Source organism: Oncorhynchus mykiss, chromosome 22 (genome assembly GCF_013265735.2).
Source record: "Oncorhynchus mykiss isolate Arlee chromosome 22, USDA_OmykA_1.1, whole genome shotgun sequence".
NCBI classification, from domain to species: Eukaryota; Metazoa; Chordata; class Actinopteri; order Salmoniformes; family Salmonidae; genus Oncorhynchus; species Oncorhynchus mykiss.
This window is the reverse complement of record NC_048586.1, coordinates 9,005,259-9,024,215: the sequence shown is the minus strand read 5'-3', so window position 1 is coordinate 9,024,215 and position 18,957 is coordinate 9,005,259. Positions and strand designations below refer to the sequence as shown.

Below are 18,957 nucleotides of genomic sequence, written 5' to 3'. Positions count from 1 at the left end.
ACTTTGTTGAAGCACCTTTGCCAGCAATCACAGCCTCAAGCCTTCTTGGGTATGATGCTACAAGCTTGGCACAACTGTATTTTGGGAGTTTCTCCCATTCTTCTCTGCAGATCCTCTCAAGCTTTATCAGGTTGGATGGGGAGCATCGCGGCACAGCTATTTCCGTCTTTCCAGAGATGTTCGATCGGGTTCAAGTCCGGGCTCTGGCCGGGCCACTCAAGGACATTCAGAGACTTGTCCCGAAGCCACTGCTGCGTTGTCTTGGCTGTGTGCTTAGGGTCATTGTCCGGTTGCAAGGTGAACCTTTGCTTCAGTCTGAGGTCCTGAGCAGGTTTTCATCAAGGATCCCTCGGGCCTCCCGAGTGGCCCTGTGGTCTAAGGCACTGCATCACAGTGCTAGCTGTGCCACTAGAGATTCTAGGTACGAGTCCAGGCGGCCGCAACCGGGAGACCCTTGGGGCGGCGCACAATTGAACCAGCGTCGTCCGGGTTAGGGGAGGGATTGGCCGGCAAGGATATCCTTGTCCCATCGCACACTAGCGACTCATGTGGCGGGCCAGGCACAGTGCATGGTGACACGGTCACCAGGTGTACAGTGTTTCCTCCGACACATTGGTGCGGCTGGCTTCCGGGTTTAGTGGGCAGTGTGTCAAGAAGCAGTGCGGCTTTGTTGGGTTGTGTTTCGGAGGACACACGGCTCTCGACCTTCGCCTCTCCCGAGTCCGTACGGAAGTTGCAGCGATGAGACAAGAGTAACTACCAATTTGATACCACGAAACTGGGGAGAAAAAGGGCAACGCACAAAAAAAGTACAATAAAAAGGATTGCTCTGTACTTAGCTCCATTTATCTTTCCCTTGATCCTGACTAGTCTCCCAGTCCCTGAAAAACATCCCCACAGCATGATGCTGCCACCCCCATGCTTCAACATAGGGATGGTGCCAGGTTTCCTCCAGACGTAACGCTTGGCATTCAGGCCAGAGAGTTCAATATTGGGTTCATCTGACCAAAGAATCCTTTAGGTGCCTTTTGTCAAACTCCAAGCCGGCTGTCATGTGCATTTTACTGAGGAGTGGCTCCTGTCTGGCCACTTTACCATAAAGGCCTGATTGGTGGAGTGCTGCACAGATGGTAATCCTTCTGGAAGTTTTTGGAAGGCACTTCTCCCCCGATTGCTCAGTTAGGCCGGGTGGCCAGCTCTAGGAAGAGTCTTAGTGGTTCCAAACTACTTCCATTTAAGAATGATGGAAGCCACTCTGATCTTAGGGACCTTCAATGCTGCAGAAATGTTTTGGTACCCTTCCCCAGGTCTATGTCTCAACTCAATCCTGTGTTGGAGCTCTACGGACAATTCCTTTGACCTCATGGCTTGGTTTTTGCTCTGACATGCACTGTCAACTGTGGGACCTTATATAGATAGGTGTGTTCCTTTCCAAATCATGTCCAATCATTGAATTTACCACAGGTGAACTCCAATCAAGTTGTAGAAACATCTCAAGGATGATCAATGGAAACAGGATGCACCTGAGCTCAATTTCAAGTCTCATAGCAAAGGGTCTGAATACGAATATAAATAAGGTATTTCTGTTTTATATTTTTAATAAATAAAACAATTAAAAAAAGCAGTTGTGCTTTGTCATTGTGGGGTATTGTGTGTAGATTGATGAATAAGGCTGTACTGTATCAAAATATGGAAAAGGGAAAGGGTCTGAATACTTTCCAAATGCACTGTATATTCAAAGAGCTTCTATATGCTGCAGGAGTGGTCCTTGAGTTGCCTTTCCTCCCACAGACACGTTTCCATAAAATCCCCGTCCGCTTTGTCATTATGGGTTATTGTGTGTAGATGGATGAGGAAAATGTTTAATTCATACATTTTAGAATAAGGCTGTAAAATGTAACAACATTTGGAAAAATTCAAGGGGTCAAGTGAAGGGGTATAGGAATGCATTTACAGATGCACAATCGAGAGCATCCAGTCGGGCTGTATCACAGCCTGGTATGGCAACTGCACCCCCGTCAGCCGCAAGGCTCTCCGGAGGGTAGTGAGGTCTGCACAACGCATCACTGGGGGAAAACTACCTGCCCTCCATGACACCTACACCCCGCGATGTCACAGGAAGGCCAAAAAGATCATCAAGGACAACAACCACCCGAGCCACTGCCTGTTCACACCGCTACCATCCAGAAGGCGAGGTCAGTACAGGTGCAGCAAAGAGACTGATAGACAGCTTCTATCTCAAGGCCATCAGACTGCTAAACAGCAATCACTGCTGCCTACATGGAGAACCAATCACTGGCCATTTCAATAAATGGATCACTAGTCACTTTATACAATGCCACTTTAATAATGTTGACATATCTTACATTACTCATCACATGTATATACTGTATTCTATACCATCTATTGCACCTTGACGATGCCGCTCGGTCATCGCTCATCCATATATTTACATGTACATATTCTCATTCAGCCCTTTAGATGTGTGTGTATTAGGTAGCTGTTGGAGAATTGTTAGATTACATGTTAGATATTACTGCACTGTTGGAACTAGAAGCACAAGCATTTCGCTACACTCGCATTAACATCAACTAACCATTTGTATGTGACCAATAACATTTGATTGTATACACACTAAGAAAGTGCTGAATTTAACACTGTGTTAAAATTCTGATCTCAAATATGCTGTGCATACTCAGTCCTCTGTGCTGCATTGTACGCTCACCTCCTAGTGACTGTCTTGTTACACAATAACATTTTTGTGTAGGTCTACTACACACAGTTCACACTGACAGTGTGCAAGGCATTCCTTACACAGAGGAAGAGTGAAATGGTTTCAATCGTCCCAAACCACAGGAGCAATACATACAATGTATCATATACTTTCAAAAACGTGAGGTGCACTTGATTTAACTTGCCCATCACAACGGTACCAATAGAACCAATAGGACAGCGACCACCCTGCACGCCGGTGAAGCTAAATCAAGTGGACCTCAAGCATTTGCCAGTGTTTGACCCAGATCTGAACCAAAACATCACACAGGTGAGTAGGAAACAACACAAATATACAGGGGTCAAACGCAAGCCTCTCAAACTACCACCACACACAATAGTTCATCACAAAATGGGGCTTGGAATGTCATTGTATCCTAGGGTATATTGTGTTAATGTTCTGTGAAATAAGCCAATACAGGGACGATTGTTAATGGTCTGAGCGTGAGATGATTTACAGCCCGGCTGTGACTGAGTGAAAAGGCAGAAGAAGAGGAGCAAGATTGTGTTATGAGTCCAACATAAAAACAATACTTTATTTTAATTTTATTTAACTAGGAAAGTCAGTTAAGAACAAATTCTTATTTTACAGTGACGGCCTACCCCGGCCAAACCCTAACCCAGACGATGCTGAGCCAATTGTGCGCCGCCCTATGGGACTCCCAATCACAGTTGGTTGTGATACAGCCCGGGATCGAACCAGGGTCTGTAGTGACGCCTCTAGCACTGAGATGCAGTGCCTTAGACCGGGAGCCCAAGGGCTGGCGAATGACCAAACATGATCTCAAGCTATAGGTTCAACAAGAGAGCTTTGGATAAGATATCCAACACCAGCCTTCGCCCTGGGGACTGGGTTAGCCAAATGTGACTAGAATGCATGCCTAGTGAAAATGCTCTCAGGTAAAGATGGTGGAGGGACAAGGTGCACACCGGAAGTCTCATGCAAATACATTTTTTTAAATGCCACACAGACGAGACAGAAAGCACAGAGGAAAACAGAGATACAAAAGAAGGAGAGAAAGAGAGAAAGAAACTACAGGGATACAGGGAAAGAAGGAGAGTTTAGGAGGGAGGGAGAGAGAGAGCGACAGCGAGAGAAAGATAGAATGGAGGAAAAGAGAGGAGAGGAGACGCACCCTGCTGCTCATCCAGAGTCATGGATCCCAGCTGTTTGTTAACCACAGATGAGGGAGAATCTGGAACACAAATAAGACTCACTAAACAACGGGCATAGAGGTCGGAGGTCACACCAGAGGTCATATGGTCACGCTCGGGTCAAAGTTCAAACGCTGCTTAAATTGGACCAAGGCCAAGCAGGAAGAAGAGTTACATGAACAGACAGTGTTCTTTGTTGCAACGCTGGGAAGCGCTAGGAAGGACAAGTTGATATTGATATGGGTATAGAACAGCAGCAATTGCCCTAGACACAGCTTGTGGGAGATTGAACACAGACTGTAGAGTGCCACACGTGCAGAGCTGAAAAATATATCACACGCGCGATTCAAGGTTTGATGTCAATGGAAGATTTACACAGTAGTTTAACTTATTCACTCAAGTTACTCTCACAGGGCCGAGTGAGACCTAAGTCATGGTCTGATGGACCTCACAGTAATACCAACATCCACTCACTCCATGCCTGTTAAGCGGATACCAGTGGCAAACCACACTGACCAAAACCCATGTCATGCCCAAACACCTCTCACCTTACGTGAGCAGTAGTCAGTCATCTCAAAAAGGGCATCATGCAGAGATTCATCATTGGTCAACCTTTTACTCCACCTCAATTTAGATTGATAGACTTCACCAAAAAAGGTGTTACCGGTACATATTGATTGATTCCCACCCCAATGTCACATGGTCTGATGCCAGTGCATTCCACTGCAATTCAAGCTACGTACGTACACATTACAGCGTTGCGTTAGGCACATCGTAGAGGATTGAGGATGAACATTGTTATTTCACCTTAATATGAAAATACCAATTGGTGTGCACAAAGTAGCTTCCTCAGTGTCTACAGTAAACCCAGATATTTCACAGCACCGACGAGGCCTTTCGCCATTACTGAAGCTCAAATGTTCACGTCCAAATATGGACATATTTAGCTTAAGTACAAAGAAAACTAAATCATTGTTGCCACTTACATTATATACTGTATGTATTCTCATATTTCAACACTGTAAGAATTCTACAATGGGGTTAAGTGAGTTGGAAAGTGATGTGTACCAGACGGAGTGAAGACGCTTAGTACAACATGACATTAATAGACCATGGGGGTGTATGCGTCAATCGTTACATCAGCTCCGAGAAGATCTGATACAAAGGCTGTAGAGAGATCAGATCTTAATCTTAACCATCCATAGTCGTAGTCAATGTTCCCTCGCCATTTTTCGGCACTGGTGTCAGGTCTGCTGAGCACAAACTTGAACGTTGTGAAAATTCTGTGCAACTTCTGGCACGTTTATTGTGAACACAGGCTGTACCCGCTTTGAGTTCCAGTTATAACAGTGTCCAAGAAGGCCACTGTGGCTATCTGATCATAATGTAGGCCAATCAGAGTGGCCTACCATCAAACACAATGGAGAAAACGCATCCCATAACATTTTTACATTGAAATAGCTGTTCTATCATTCAGTCTACAGTAGCAGCCAATGGGTGGTGTTCAATATAGGCCTACATTCCATTAGACTTTTGGAAAAAATATGCAGGGCTTGACATTAACCTGTTTCCTCACTTGTCCTTCAGACAAGGAGGTGAATGAAATTGCAAGAAACCACTTTACAAAATAAAATTAGCTTAAAAAACTAGCTTACTCAAGCCTGTCTCAAAATATAACACTGTCCCCCCTTAAGACGGAAAAAAATGCTCTTTACCGGACTTGCTTTTCAAAGATGTCAAGAAATGCACACATTTTGTAGGAAGCAACCACTCCCCCATTACCGACTAGAACTGAGCTATAACTGGGCTAATAACCCACTAGCAAAGAATATGAACAAATGTACACGTGACTCTAGCTTTGATCTCAAAACAAGCGCAACTACTATCGACCACTCATGCTGTAAACACAGTCCGGTTCAAAGTGAACTGCACAGATCCATATATGGCAATGGTCTATTTGCATATAGGGATACTGCAGCTCTGATTGGTTGTACCGCACCGGCAATATACACCTGCAATAACATCTGCTGAACACGTGTACGTGACCAATAAAATATGATTTGTTAAAGAGAAAAACTAGAAAGTTGAGTGAAGTTCAATCTCGTGCTTCTCTGCGCGAGCTGATATTTATTCTGCATGGTAGTCCAGAGGGAACTGCGTGCCAACCACTTCATATTGCTTTTGATGCCAAGGGGGTGAAGAAGCAGTGTTCCACAGCCAGAGGGTGCCAAATGCCACACCGTACAGGGGAGCTACAGGCGGGACTACCCAAGCAGCAAAGGGGGGGTTGTGCATGTTTGGTGGGAAGGGGTTTGGGTGAGGTGTATATGAGAATTAGGAAAGGGAATTTGGGTAGAGGGGGTGGTGAGTTAGGGAGAAGAGAGAAAAGGGTGTATGGATATGAGGATTGGAGTAGGATGAAGACAACCCCTAGACAGATTTAAGGTCAGATTCACTAGGGTAAGATGATCCTGGATCTGTACGGGCAACGTTTGACCGAAAGTATGGGAATATTAAGTGGAAAGCAGGAAGTAGAGGGGTTGGGGTGGCAAGTAACCTGCAGGGGGGGGCGTCTCGGTGGAAGCGCCAACAGCAGCAGCCCCCCTTGATTGGATCTCAGTGGCTGCGGTGGAGGAAGGGGTTTGGCTCTGTCCTGGGGGGTCGGCCAACAGGAGCAACCGCTGCAAACGCCTACACACTAGACTTACCGGCAGCCGGTTAGGGCCGTACTCTGACAGAGAGATAGAGAGATGAGAGGGATAGAGTGAATGGAGGCAGAAGACAAGAGAAGGAGCAGAGGTAAACAAAGGGAGACAAAGGGAAATAAAAGGAAATAATATGGTTGAAAAAGGAGAGGGTAAGGCTGCTGCTTGAGTGGCACGGCTCCCACACACCAATAGACGGTACACACACACTCACACACACACGTGTTTTGGTCTGCTTGTGGGAGTCTACTATGAGTCACCGGTTAGCTCCCCTCAAATCAAATATGATGACTCGCCCCTCTTATGGGAGTACTCAGTGTGTGTGTGTTCTCTCCACGCAATTCTTACCAGACAGTGCAATCTCTGTGGTGGGTGTGGGTGTTGGCGTGGGGGTCAATGGCATGTCTGCCTGACTCCTCTGTTCTGAGTCTAGGGAGGAGGTGAGGGAGGAGGGGAGCACTGAGCCCTCCATGGACGAGCAGGTTGACGCAGGAGGTGCTGTAACTGTTGACGATGACTCTGAGGTGGACTTGGGGAGGGGTACCGGTACAGAGGCAACGGCTGGGGCCTGTGTTTCCATGGAGCCCTCTAGGGATCTGGCTTGTTGTGAAGGGGGTATTGTAGGGAGCGTTGGGATGGTGGGTGTTGTAAGAGCCCCCTCTATACGGGGAAGAGTGCCTGGAGGAGACAAATGGAACAGATGTTTTGGAACAGGGTTTTTTTCTGAAGCATGTCTTTTCAGTGTTACTTCAAGGAGAATTTCTATCTTCAGACAGTTCTATTATATTGTATTCTATTTCAGTATTTTGTATTCAATTATTTCCAACTTTTAACGTTTGTCCCTTTTAACGTTTGTCTCAAACGAACAACTAAGGTCTGATCTTAGATCTGTGGCAACGGGCCAACACTAAGTACCATTTAAGCTGGCCGCCAACCACTACCGTCCCAGTGTCTCACCTCTTGGGCGTGTTTGAGAGCGCGTGGTCCCCCGGCTGCTCTGGGCCTCGCTGGCCTCCTCGAACCAGCGAGACAACATGTCTGACATCCTCTGCATCAGCGATACGTTCTGGCTCTGTTCTCCTGGGGGGGGGGGGGGGGGGGGGGGGTTCAAAGGTCAGAGATCGAGTTGGCATGGGACATGACTAGTCGGCATTTCTCAGCACAACATTTCCTTGAAAACCTACAAAGTTATTGTTGTTGTTGCCCCCTTTACCACCGGTCCAGAGAATCCTCGTATCAGGGTATAGCTTGTACTATAATGCATAAGTCCCTCAATAGCCAACAGCGGAGTACCAATCCACTGCATCATCCAGACATTGACTAATTGGGGAAAAAAGTTTGCTTCTCCTTCATCTACAATACCCTAAGATCTATAAAAGTCTGTGATAGCGAGAGGCAGCTTTATCACAGTCCCAGCTGGGCTCGTAATAAGTTGTGAGTCAGTGAAAGCTAAAGCTAACGAGATCCCCATAGACAGAGATAGGCCCTGTTAGCCTCATTAGCAATGAGAGGTAGAGGCTCTGGGTGAGAGATTAGAGCTCAGGGTCTCAGAGGAGATGGAAGAGACGTAGAGAGTAATCAGGCTGTGTGTGTGTGTGTGTGTCAGGGAGACCGAGAGAGCGAGAGAGAGAGAGAGAGAGAGAGAGAGAGAGAGAGTAGAATGTGTGTCTGTGTTCAGTCATACCAATTGTGTTCAGTCATACCAAATGAAGAATAATGGAGAGACTGAGGAGGCAATAGAGAAGAGAGAGAGGGAGACTGTGTGTTTGTTGTGAGAGTGATTGTGCACTCTTACCGTCCCGCTCTCTTTCGCTCTCAGGGCGAGCACGGGGTCCAGTGTCAGACCAGTCACCTCGTAGACGAAGACGCTTCACTGGGGGTTGCCGCAGCTGTGAACAGACACACAAAACATTAAGCATAGTTAAAAATAGCCATGGCACAGTCCCAGTCACTCCCCCACACAGGAAAACAGGCCTAGAGCCAGGGACCTGGTCACACAACACTGGTGCCTTAACTCCTCCCATGGGGACAGCTAGAGAGAGGGACAGCCAACTTCAGGAGAGAGAGATGAAGAGAGAGCGAGAACGTGGGAGAGACAGAATCACAACTGTGTGGAGAGATAAATAAATAGAGCGAGAGGGAGGGGGTGAGAGAAGGTAAAGAGCTGAGGGGAGCTGAGGAGAGAGGAGAAAAAGACAGGCGAGATAGTGAGAGGGCTGAAGGTGTGACAAAGAGTTGCACAAGTAGGGTTGCAGGAGTAAGATTATGGGTGGAGGAAGAGAACATTAGAGAGAGGTAAAAAGATTCCTTGGCAGGCCCTACAGTCCCCGTTCTGGTCTATTTCGGTGGGGTGAGTGGTGGAACATTGCCTGCGTCGGTAGCTGTATTTAGAAAGGCATGTGGGAGCAGAGCCGGGTGACAGTTGAGACAGCTGAGGAGACTGGCACCGTGATCTAGCACATCCAGAAAAACTGGTTCCCCCCAAGCCCTTACTCTTAACTTGGCCCACGTCCTTACAGAGGCTGTGTTTGTTTGCGGGAGTGTGTGTGTGTGTGTGTGTGTGTGTGTGTACCACTGAGTTTATGAGCAGAATCTTTTCTTGTCTTCCTTCCCCTGGAATCTAGTGTGTGATCCTTCACTCATCTCCTTTTAATTTTATTCTCCCTCTTAATCCTCCTGTTCCCTCTCTTTCTTCCTTCCTTCCCCTCTTCCTCGCTCTTTATGTCCTTCCTCAGACCTGTCAGGGTTGTTTGTTCCTCTCACTGCACCAGCTGCCACCGCACAACACATTAACAGGAGATGCCCTGAGAGCACTTCAGTCACTCAACACAAAGCCAGCTATGTCTGTTTACAATCAACATCCCCTTGGTTTGAGAGTGGAGGGGGAGCTAACATTCAGGGTTGGGTAGGTTATTTTCTAAATGTAATCCATTACAGTTACTAGTTACCTGTTGAAAATGTTCATTAGTAACTTAACTTTTGGATTACCAAAATCCAGTAACATAATCTGATTATATTCCATTACTTTTAGATTACTTTCCCCTTAACAGGCATTAGAAGACACAAATGTATGCTACCAACTGAACGACATCTATTGCAGGATGAATCAATGTGAAAGTTTACATAGCTGGCCATATATGGATGGTAATGTTTACTTTATGGGTTGGTTATGTTGGCTTCTTCTAACCCATCACGTTCTACTACGTAGAAAAATATGATTCAATTATATCTTACATTAAAAACCAAGGTCTATAAGAATTCTAGTCGTTCCAATAAATGTTATACCCCTTGATCTTCAAGAATAAGACTTGGAGATATGGAAATACAGATTAGCCAATTTGTTTTACCTGAGCATAACCCCAAAACTAATGATTTATTAGCCAGCCCTACTCTGTTGTTTATTTTGTTGTCACGGAGGACTGATTGGGCTCATTGAATCGAGTGGAAAAATAAATGCTGCGCTCATGGAATGGCATGCTTTGAGCACTACTGAAAAATGCTATTTACATGTGGAAAAGGAATGCCATATGCTGCATTTGTTATAGGCCTATTGTTTATCTTTTTGTTGGTGACACTTTGATATCTTGATCATATGCAGCTGTTTAAAGAGCAAATCCACAGAGGAACCAATAACAAAACCTGTTTTGGTAAAAAGCTGAGGGATGGGCCTGGAGAAATAACCAACTCAGATGAATAGACAGAGCTATGAATGCAAGGACTGACCCTCCATGATATAGAAACGATTGTTTGAACCATATTATGAGGTGATACAGTGTTTGTTTACATTTCCGATGTTTACAAACATTTGGGAAATACAAGCTTATATCTTGGGTTCTCATGGAGTGTGACAGTTGAACTAAGCTCATAAGTTATATTCTTTAAGAATCAAGGGATATATATATGAATCCAAAAATGGATATAGCAACTGCAGATTTCCACCAAAAGTCTATCAAAAGTGTGCAAGGTTGAGCATGTGTATAGCGTTTTAGATTGAGCAATAAAAGCCTCACTTGTATTCCATAGGTTGGGATCCGCACTATGCAGCTGTTGCAAGAGTGCATTTTTCACTGGCTGTCCACTGGTCACAAAAACAATGATTGATAGGCAGCTTAAACGTCTTCAATTCAACCATTATGGGGTTAAAATACACATTTAGATCTGTGAACAGCCATCCACAACAACCACAATCCGTAAGGCGCAAATAGCTAAATGAGAGAGCAGCATGGTGATTCACATCAATGCGCTATGTAGATATCAATAATAATAATATCCGTATCGCCGTAGACTACAACACTGATGTCATCCTGACCTCCGAGCGTTTATTCAAGTTGGATAATCTTTGAATGCTGACAGCAGTCACACCATTGGAAGGCATAGGTTGGACTGGAGCCTACAAAGCCTATTCCTGCTCTTTTCCCACAATCAATCCAACACATTTGGTGTGTCATCATAGTGGTCTCTGACTTGTGGTCAGACTCGCTCAGGTGGAACAAACTTAAACTTGCGCCTTTTTTAATGCTGATTTCAATGTTGTGCCAAAGTTTTCCCCCCGCAAACGTTCTTTCTGAATTTAAAGTAATCCTCAAGGTAATCATCTAGTTTTTCAAAGGTATCTGTAATCTCATTACAATATTTTTGCTGGTAACGTAACGGATTACATTTAACAATGTTTTTGTAATATCTTACATGTAATCCATTACTCCCCAACCCTGCTTACATTAGAAGCCTATGTCTTGTCTGGCCATGTGTGTGTTTATGCTCCCAGCAAAGTCCCATATGGACAATAAACAACATGGTACCATGATAAAATCCCCCACTGACTCATGTAATTGCTCTTGAATGTTTTTAACACACAGAAGGAGAGTGTAAAAATACTGAAGTACATATACCCACTTTCACAGAGGGGCAAACACAGTGTGTGTGTGTATCCTAGCCTGGCTGTGCATAGAGAAGTATACACCTTTCATATTTAACAAACTAAAATGGTGGCGTCTCTTCCCTCCTCTCCTCACCTCCTCCCTCCTCTCCTCGGATGGGCCCTTCAGCTCTCGGGCCTGGTCATTTTTGGGGTCAAACAGGTAGATATAGTCTGAAGAATAGCTGACCAGCACCTCCTGTCCGTCTCCGCTGTAGCAGAGCGACGTCACGCGACATAACTTGTTGGACAGGTGGGCGGGGACGAAGCGCACACACATGCCCGTCGTTCCACGGCCCATGTAGTTACCTGAGGGAGGGGGGCAGAGAATTTAGTGAGACAGTCAGAGGCAAGTAGGGGGGGACGACATGGGGCAGAGTTAAACTAAACGAAGTCAGTAGTAACATAACTCCAAATGTTTCTATTATTTAACCTCTATTTTAACAGGAAAGACATATTGAGATCTCTTTTACAAATGTGCCCTGTATATACACATTAGACCCTATCTATCTATCTATCTATCTATCTATCTATCTATCTATCTATCTATCTATACACATTAAACCCTATCTATCTATCTATCTATCTATCTATCTATACACATTAAAATACAAAATCACAGTCATGGGAACTACAAATTAAATATCACAAATCACCCAGAAAACAGTCCCCAATCAATAATTTAATTTGCCCGAACATCAAGATGAAATGTATTTTGAATTTTGTTCCAGCAATACGGTGCATTAAAACTAAAAGCAGATTCACCTAGCTCGGTGGAGACCGTACGAACCTCAAGAGTTAACCAATCCTGTGAACGGATTAGGCAACTCCGGTATCTATACTTCAACAGCAAAGTTAGATAAGACGGAGAGACTGACGTTTATGAAGTAGGGGCATGTAAACAATTAGGGAGTAATGTAGAGATCTACGGGTCTTTAGTGAAGTCCAGCCTATCTTTTAATACAGGATGCAGTGATGAGTATCAAAACTGGCACTTGTAACAAAACAAAGGGCACTATGGTAGAAGGCATCCAAAGGTTTAAGAGTAGTAGCAGCTGCACTTTGATAAATAATATCACCATAATCAAGAACAGACCAAAAGGTTGACTGAGTAATCTGCATCGTACTGCTAAGAGAAAGGCACAATCTGTTTCTGTAGAAGAAGCCAACATTAAATCTTAACTTCTTAACCAGCTCATCTATGTTTTTTAAACGTCAAATCCATGTCAATCCTAATGCCTAAGTATGCCTTCGGTTGGAGAACCGAGAGTTTGAAAACAACATGCATTTCACTCGTTCGATGACATTGGCTCCAATGGTTAAGGTTAGATCCTAGATTCTGTCTGTCTTCCACAATGACAGAGCATTCAGAGACGCATCCCAAAGGATGCCAGACCGACACAGCCCAGCCATCTAGACTAGAGTGCGCTCAATGGAACAGACATTCATCTTTCTCTAGGCCACAGGGCGATGGCAGCACTGAGACAGGCACAGACAGACAAGACAGCCTCTAGAGCATTGCCCTTATCTGTCAACCCAAAGACCTGGCTGCCACAGTGTACTGCTGCACTCTGGAATAAATGAAAAGCATTAGCAGGTGGAGGGATGGTGTCTCTATGGTCCAGTAGTATGGGTGATTGCACTGTCCCAACAGCAGAGTGGACAGGAGTATATGATATATCCATAGATACACCGATAGAATAATGCAATATGACAGGGGATTGTTGACTAACTGATCTTCCACAGTCCATGAAATATCTATTGATAAAAATTCAGACAGACAGATGTACAACAAAGACAGACAGACATACGCAGAACGAGAGAGATACATTTGGATAGAACTAAATGAGAGGACGGAGTTGTTTGTTACCCGTAGCCCTGGTGCCCAGCATGCGTCTGTCGTAGATGCGTACTGAACTATCGGAGCAGCCCACCGCCAGGTAATAGGGCACTAGCGGACAGATGGAGATAGACGTCGCCGCCCGCCGACAGTTTATCAAGATGTCCTGGTGAGAGGAAGAGAACGTAAACAACAACAGACTAGTTGGCTAAAATCAGCCAAGCCGGCAAGGTGTGATATAATATACAAATAAGAAGATAAAATAAGAAGGATATGCTGACAAATACAAGAGGCCAAATAATAGACCAATAAAGACAAACAAAAAGGAATGAGAGATAAGTGCCGATCGTTGGTGTTCTTGGTTTGTTTTTTCACGTTCAAAAATATATGAAAATCCCTTCCTTACGTCTTTGCAGTCCTCTTTAGTGCAGCTGGTCTTCGTGCGCAAGTCGAACCAGCGCACGGTGCCGTCCTCCCCACACGACAGGAACGTGTAGGGGTCGTTGGGTACCGTCATAATCTAACAGCAGAACAGGAGGAGAGAGCGCAGCAAGAGGTGGAGGGAAAGAGAGAGAGAGAAAGGTGGGAGGACATGTGAAAAAATAAACAATGTTTGCATAGCTCCCTCAACATATTTTAAATTAGCCACACACACAAAAAAATCCTTGTGTACAGTACCTCATAGGCTGTGCCGTAGTGGCAGGTGAACTGGCACTGCCTGTTGATGTCGGGGCTCTTCTCTGTGTGGGTGTAGTAGATGATACCATCCCCAGAGCACGAGATGATCTGCTGGTCACTGGTCTGGGGCATGAACTTAGCACTGAAGATGTTTGCCCGGTGACCCGACCGTATGGTTGCTTTAACCTGAGGAGAGTTTCAGAGAGGAGAGTGTGTAGCAAGTTGCAGTGGTGTGTGTGGTTGGCTCTGTTGTATACATAGGAAATGAAGGATATATGAAATCGGTGTTACGCATTTTTAAGTTAAATTGACTCTACTGGGAGGTATCTTAACACTCAAGAGAGTTAATAAACTGCCTGGAGTTGATAACTGGAGTGCATTGGGACGGAGAACTTTTAACTCCATTAAGAGTAACCAGAGCCAGAGTTAAATCTATGGAGTTATTCACAGATGTGGGAGAGGCCTCTGTCATATTTCCCAGCATGCTCCGTTGCAGGTAGATTTTTATTAATTGTTTGTTTCAAAATCGGTGTTTTCGCATGTACATAGATTTTAAAAAAATCTTATGCTACACAAAGATAAGACAAATACATTTTTCAAAACTTATCCAATCTGTAATTGGTTGGATTTATAGCAACCGTTAGTGAGATAGTGAGTATACGTAGTCTTGATGTACACTTCCTGACCAAAGGTATGTGGACAACTACTTGTCAAACATCTCATTACAAAATCATGGGCATTAATATGGAGTTGGTCCCCTTCGCTGCTATAACAGCCTCCACTCTTCTGGAAAGGCTTTCCAATAGATGTGGAACATTGCTGTAGGGACTTGCTTCCATTCAGCCACAAGAGCATTAGTGAAGTCGGGCACTGATATTGGGAGATTAGGCCTGGCTTGCAGTCGGCATCCTAATTCATCCCAAAGGTGTTAGATGGGGTTAAAGTCAGGGCTCTATGCAGGCCAGACAAGTTCTTCCACACGGATCTCGACAAACCATTTCTGTATGGGCCTTGCTTTGTAATGCTGAAACAGAAAAGGGCCTTCCCCAAACTGTTGCCAAAGTTGGAAGCACAGAATCGTCTAGAATGTCATTGTATGCTGTAGCGTTAAGATTTCCCTTCACTGGAACTAAGGGGCCTAGCCCGAACCATGAAAAACAGCCCCAGACCATTATTCCTCCTCCACCAAACTTTACAAACTTGGCACTATGCATTGGGTATCTCTCCTGGTATCCGTCAAAATGTGATTCGAAGCGTGATTCATCACTCCAGAGAACGCGTTTCCACTGCTCCAGAGTCCAATGGCGGCGCGCTTTACACCACTCCAGCTGATGCTTGGCATTGCGCATGGTGATCTTAGGCTTGTGTGCGGCTGCTCGGCCATGGAAACCCATTTCATGAAGCTCCCGAAGAACAGTTCTTGTGCTGACGTTGCTTCCAGAAGCAGTTTGGAACTTGGTAGTCAGTGTTGCAACCGCTTCAGCACTCGGAGATCCAGTTCTGTGAGCTTGTGTGGCCTACCACTTTGCGGCTGAGCCGTTGTTGCTCCTAGACATTTCCACTTCACAATAACAGCACTTACAATTGACCAGGGCAGCTCTAGAAGGTCAGAAATCTGAAGAACTGACTTGTTGTAAAGGTGGCATCCTATGATGGTGCCACGTTGAAAGTCACTAAGCTCTTCAATAAGGCCATTCTACTGCCAATGTTTGTCTATACACCTGTCAGCAACGGGTGTGGTTGAAGTAGCCAAATCTAATAAGTTTGAAAGGTCGACCGATTAATTGGAATGGCCGATTAATTAGGGCCGATTTCAATTTTTCATAAGAATCGGTAATCAGCATTTTTGGACACCGATTATGACCGATTACATTGCACTCCATGAGGAGACTGCATGGCAGGCTGACAACCTGTTATGCGAGTGCAGCAAGGAGCCAAGGTAAGGTGCTAGCTAGCATTAAACATATCTTATAAAAAACAATCAATCTTAACATAATCACTAGTTAACTACACATGGTTGGTGATATTACTAGTTTATCTAGCTTGTCCTGTGTTGCATATAAACGATGCGGTGCCTGTTAATTTATCATTGAATCACAGCCTACTTCGCCAAATGGGTGATTTAACAAGCGCTTTCACAAAAAAGCACTGTTTGTTGTTGTGTCACTTCTCTTGCGTTCATTGCACGCAGAGTCAGGGTATATGCAACAGTTTGGGCCGCTTGGCTCGTTGCGAACTAATTTGCCAGAATTTTACGTAATTATGACATAACATTGACGGTTGTGCAATGTAACAGCATTATTTATGATTTGATAGAGCGGTCTGACTGAGCGGTGGTAGGCAGCAGCAGGCTCGTAAGCATTCATTCAAACCACACTTTACTGCGTTTGCCAGCAGCTCTTTGCTGTGCTGTTTATGACTTCAAGCCTATCAACTCCCAATATTAGGCTGGCAATACTAAAGTACCTATTAGAACATCCAATAGTCAAAGGTATATGAAATACAAATGGTATAGAGAGAAATAGTCCTATAATAACTACAACATAAAACTTCTTACCTGGGAATATTGAAGACTCATGTTAAAAGGAACCACCAGCTTTCATATGTTCTCATGTTCTGAGCCAGGAACTTAAACGTTAGCTTTTTTACATGGCACATATTGCACTTTTACTTTCTTCTCCAACACCTTGTTTTTGCATTATTTAAACCAAATTGAACATGTTTCATTATTTATTTGAGACTAAATTGATTTTATTGATGTATTATATTAAGTTAAAATAAAAAGTGTTCATTGTTCATTCAGTATTGTTGTAATTGTCATTATTACAAATATATATGTATATATTTTAAAATCGGCCGATTAATCAGTATCGGCTTTTTTTGGTCCTCCAATAATCGGTATTGGCGTTGAAAAATCATAATCTCTGGTGTCCACATACTTTTGTACATATAGTGCATTGTATTTTCTTCCCTACTATGACAAGCATTCTGAATGCAAGTTGTGAATGATATCTTCCTGCAAGTTGACTTCCACAGAAATGTGATATCACATCGCAAACCACCATAATGTGACACATTAAGAAATATTCAAATAAGGCTTTACACTCTTATAACTCAAAGGAAATAAGCTGGAGAAATGCACTCTGCTGTAGATTATTGTTAGTTAAAAACAACACAGAAATGTGCAAAATGGCAAGGGACTTGATTAAAAACAACACTGAAAAGAGTAAAATGTCAATTGGGAGTTAAATTCTGAGAATTGGATATTTACTCCATTTAGTGTAATTTTTAACTCCAGAAATATCCACACAATGACCAGAGTAGTGGGGGTGGGACCATATAACACCCAAAATAGTGTTACATTTGGTCTCCATGGGAGTTTAATTAACTCTTGCAATTTTACTGTGTATGAGCGTCTCAAAAGTGGCTCCCTCTCCTGGTGTCCTCTTCATCTCCATTGAAGACCACTGGGATGAGTTGCTCCCTATGTCTTCTGACTCAAAGGCAAACCTTGATGATATCTCTCCCATACTTCATCAACTGAAGTCAACTCAATCACGCAAAAAACATTCTGGTCAGTTGAATTGTGCTCGACTAAGATGCTAATAAAATGTAAAGCTTTAAGATGTAACTTTTTGTGAGGGGCGACCAAGTTCAAATCAAAATGTGTCATTCTACTTGAAAGCAAGTCTAAGAAGCGGTAGATCTGTTCTATGCGCGCTATTTCTATGCTTCTGGTTCTTAAGTTTTTGCATCTTTTACTTTTGGTTTTGTACACCAGCTTCAAACAGCTGAAAATACTATATTTTGGGTTATTGAAAAGGTATTTCACAGCAGTGCAGATGGTACAATGATCCTCTACAATTAATTATCAGGTAGAACAGAAACCCAGCAAGCTCCGGACCTCATAGGGTAAGAGCTGTATACCCATGCTCCACACTATATTTGTTTGCTTTGTCGCATAAACTGACAAAATGGCGGAGAGATATCTGCATATTGCACCTTTAAGTGATTGTATAATAATTGTAAAATATAAGAGGGCTGAAAAGGTTTACTTAATGCACGGCCAGGCACTGAAAAAAATCAGGCCAGCGCTTAATTGACCTAGGTCCTCAAGTTTCATATCAACACAAGAGACAGACATTGCTGATTTTGATGTTTAAGAATCCCTCCACAGCCAATTTATTTGACTGTTGATTAGGGTGATAGGAGGTTTTTGACATCTAACCACTGTCTGCTTTTTTCTTTGTCCGTATTTATCGGCAATACAGATCTTTCAGCAGGCATATTTAAAAATATATATATGTTTATTTAACTAGGCAAAAAATTCTCATTTTCAATCACAGCCTAGGAACAGGGGCAGAACGACAGATTTTTACCTTGTCAGCTCGGGGATTCGATCTTACAACCTTTCAGTTACTAGTCCAACGCTCTAACCACTAGGCTACCTGTCACCACAATATAAATGAGCACCAATAAAGCACTCTCTCTATAAATCCATTATCATTTAACCCAGGACGATCCTGTTGTTATAACACAGTTAGCTACATGATGTTGGTGATTGTAAGGTCATCAGGTTCATCTGTATACAACAGAACTGGGTTCAAATACTATTTCAAAATACACTTTTTGAACCCAGGTCTGGTATACAGAACATCAGACTCTAGCTCTCCTTACCTTTCTGTTGTATGGGTTTGTGATGACCAGGTTGGTATCGTCTGACCCTGACAGGATGTACTCCCCTGTATCGTTCCAGGATATGGTATTGACCTGATTGGGACAAAATACAGTGTGTGAGTTCACTCCCTGCACACGTAACAAATATTGTTACAACGTCTACAACTGTGGATGTTCCTAAACCAATCTAAGGTGTAACATCTGAATGTGTCACT

The 18,957-nt window shown here is 43.8% G+C and overlaps 1 protein-coding gene across 8 annotated transcripts in view; it reads right to left on the bottom strand.

The window, feature by feature from the left end:
• Nucleotides 1–18,957, bottom strand: part of LOC110501341 (DDB1- and CUL4-associated factor 6) — a 74,276-nt gene that overhangs the window by 18,262 nt on the left and 37,057 nt on the right. For 5 of the 8 annotated variants that reach the window (XM_021578837.2, XM_021578839.2, XM_021578840.2 and 2 more), the window contains exons 3-12: nucleotides 18,743–18,835; nucleotides 14,066–14,251; nucleotides 13,794–13,907; nucleotides 13,418–13,553; nucleotides 11,645–11,856; nucleotides 8,428–8,521; nucleotides 7,590–7,712; nucleotides 6,981–7,310; nucleotides 6,485–6,658; nucleotides 3,909–3,968 (exon numbers count right to left, since the gene is read on the bottom strand). In XM_021578837.2, the coding sequence (XP_021434512.2) occupies nucleotides 3,909–3,968; nucleotides 6,485–6,658; nucleotides 6,981–7,310; nucleotides 7,590–7,712; nucleotides 8,428–8,521; nucleotides 11,645–11,856; nucleotides 13,418–13,553; nucleotides 13,794–13,907; nucleotides 14,066–14,251; nucleotides 18,743–18,835 (1,522 nt within the window). The remainder of the gene's footprint in view (nucleotides 1–3,908; nucleotides 3,969–6,484; nucleotides 6,659–6,980; nucleotides 7,311–7,589; nucleotides 7,713–8,427; nucleotides 8,522–11,644; nucleotides 11,857–13,417; nucleotides 13,554–13,793; nucleotides 13,908–14,065; nucleotides 14,252–18,742; nucleotides 18,836–18,957) is intronic. The other 3 variants (XM_021578841.2, XM_021578842.2, XM_021578843.2) reach the window with 3 other exon arrangements.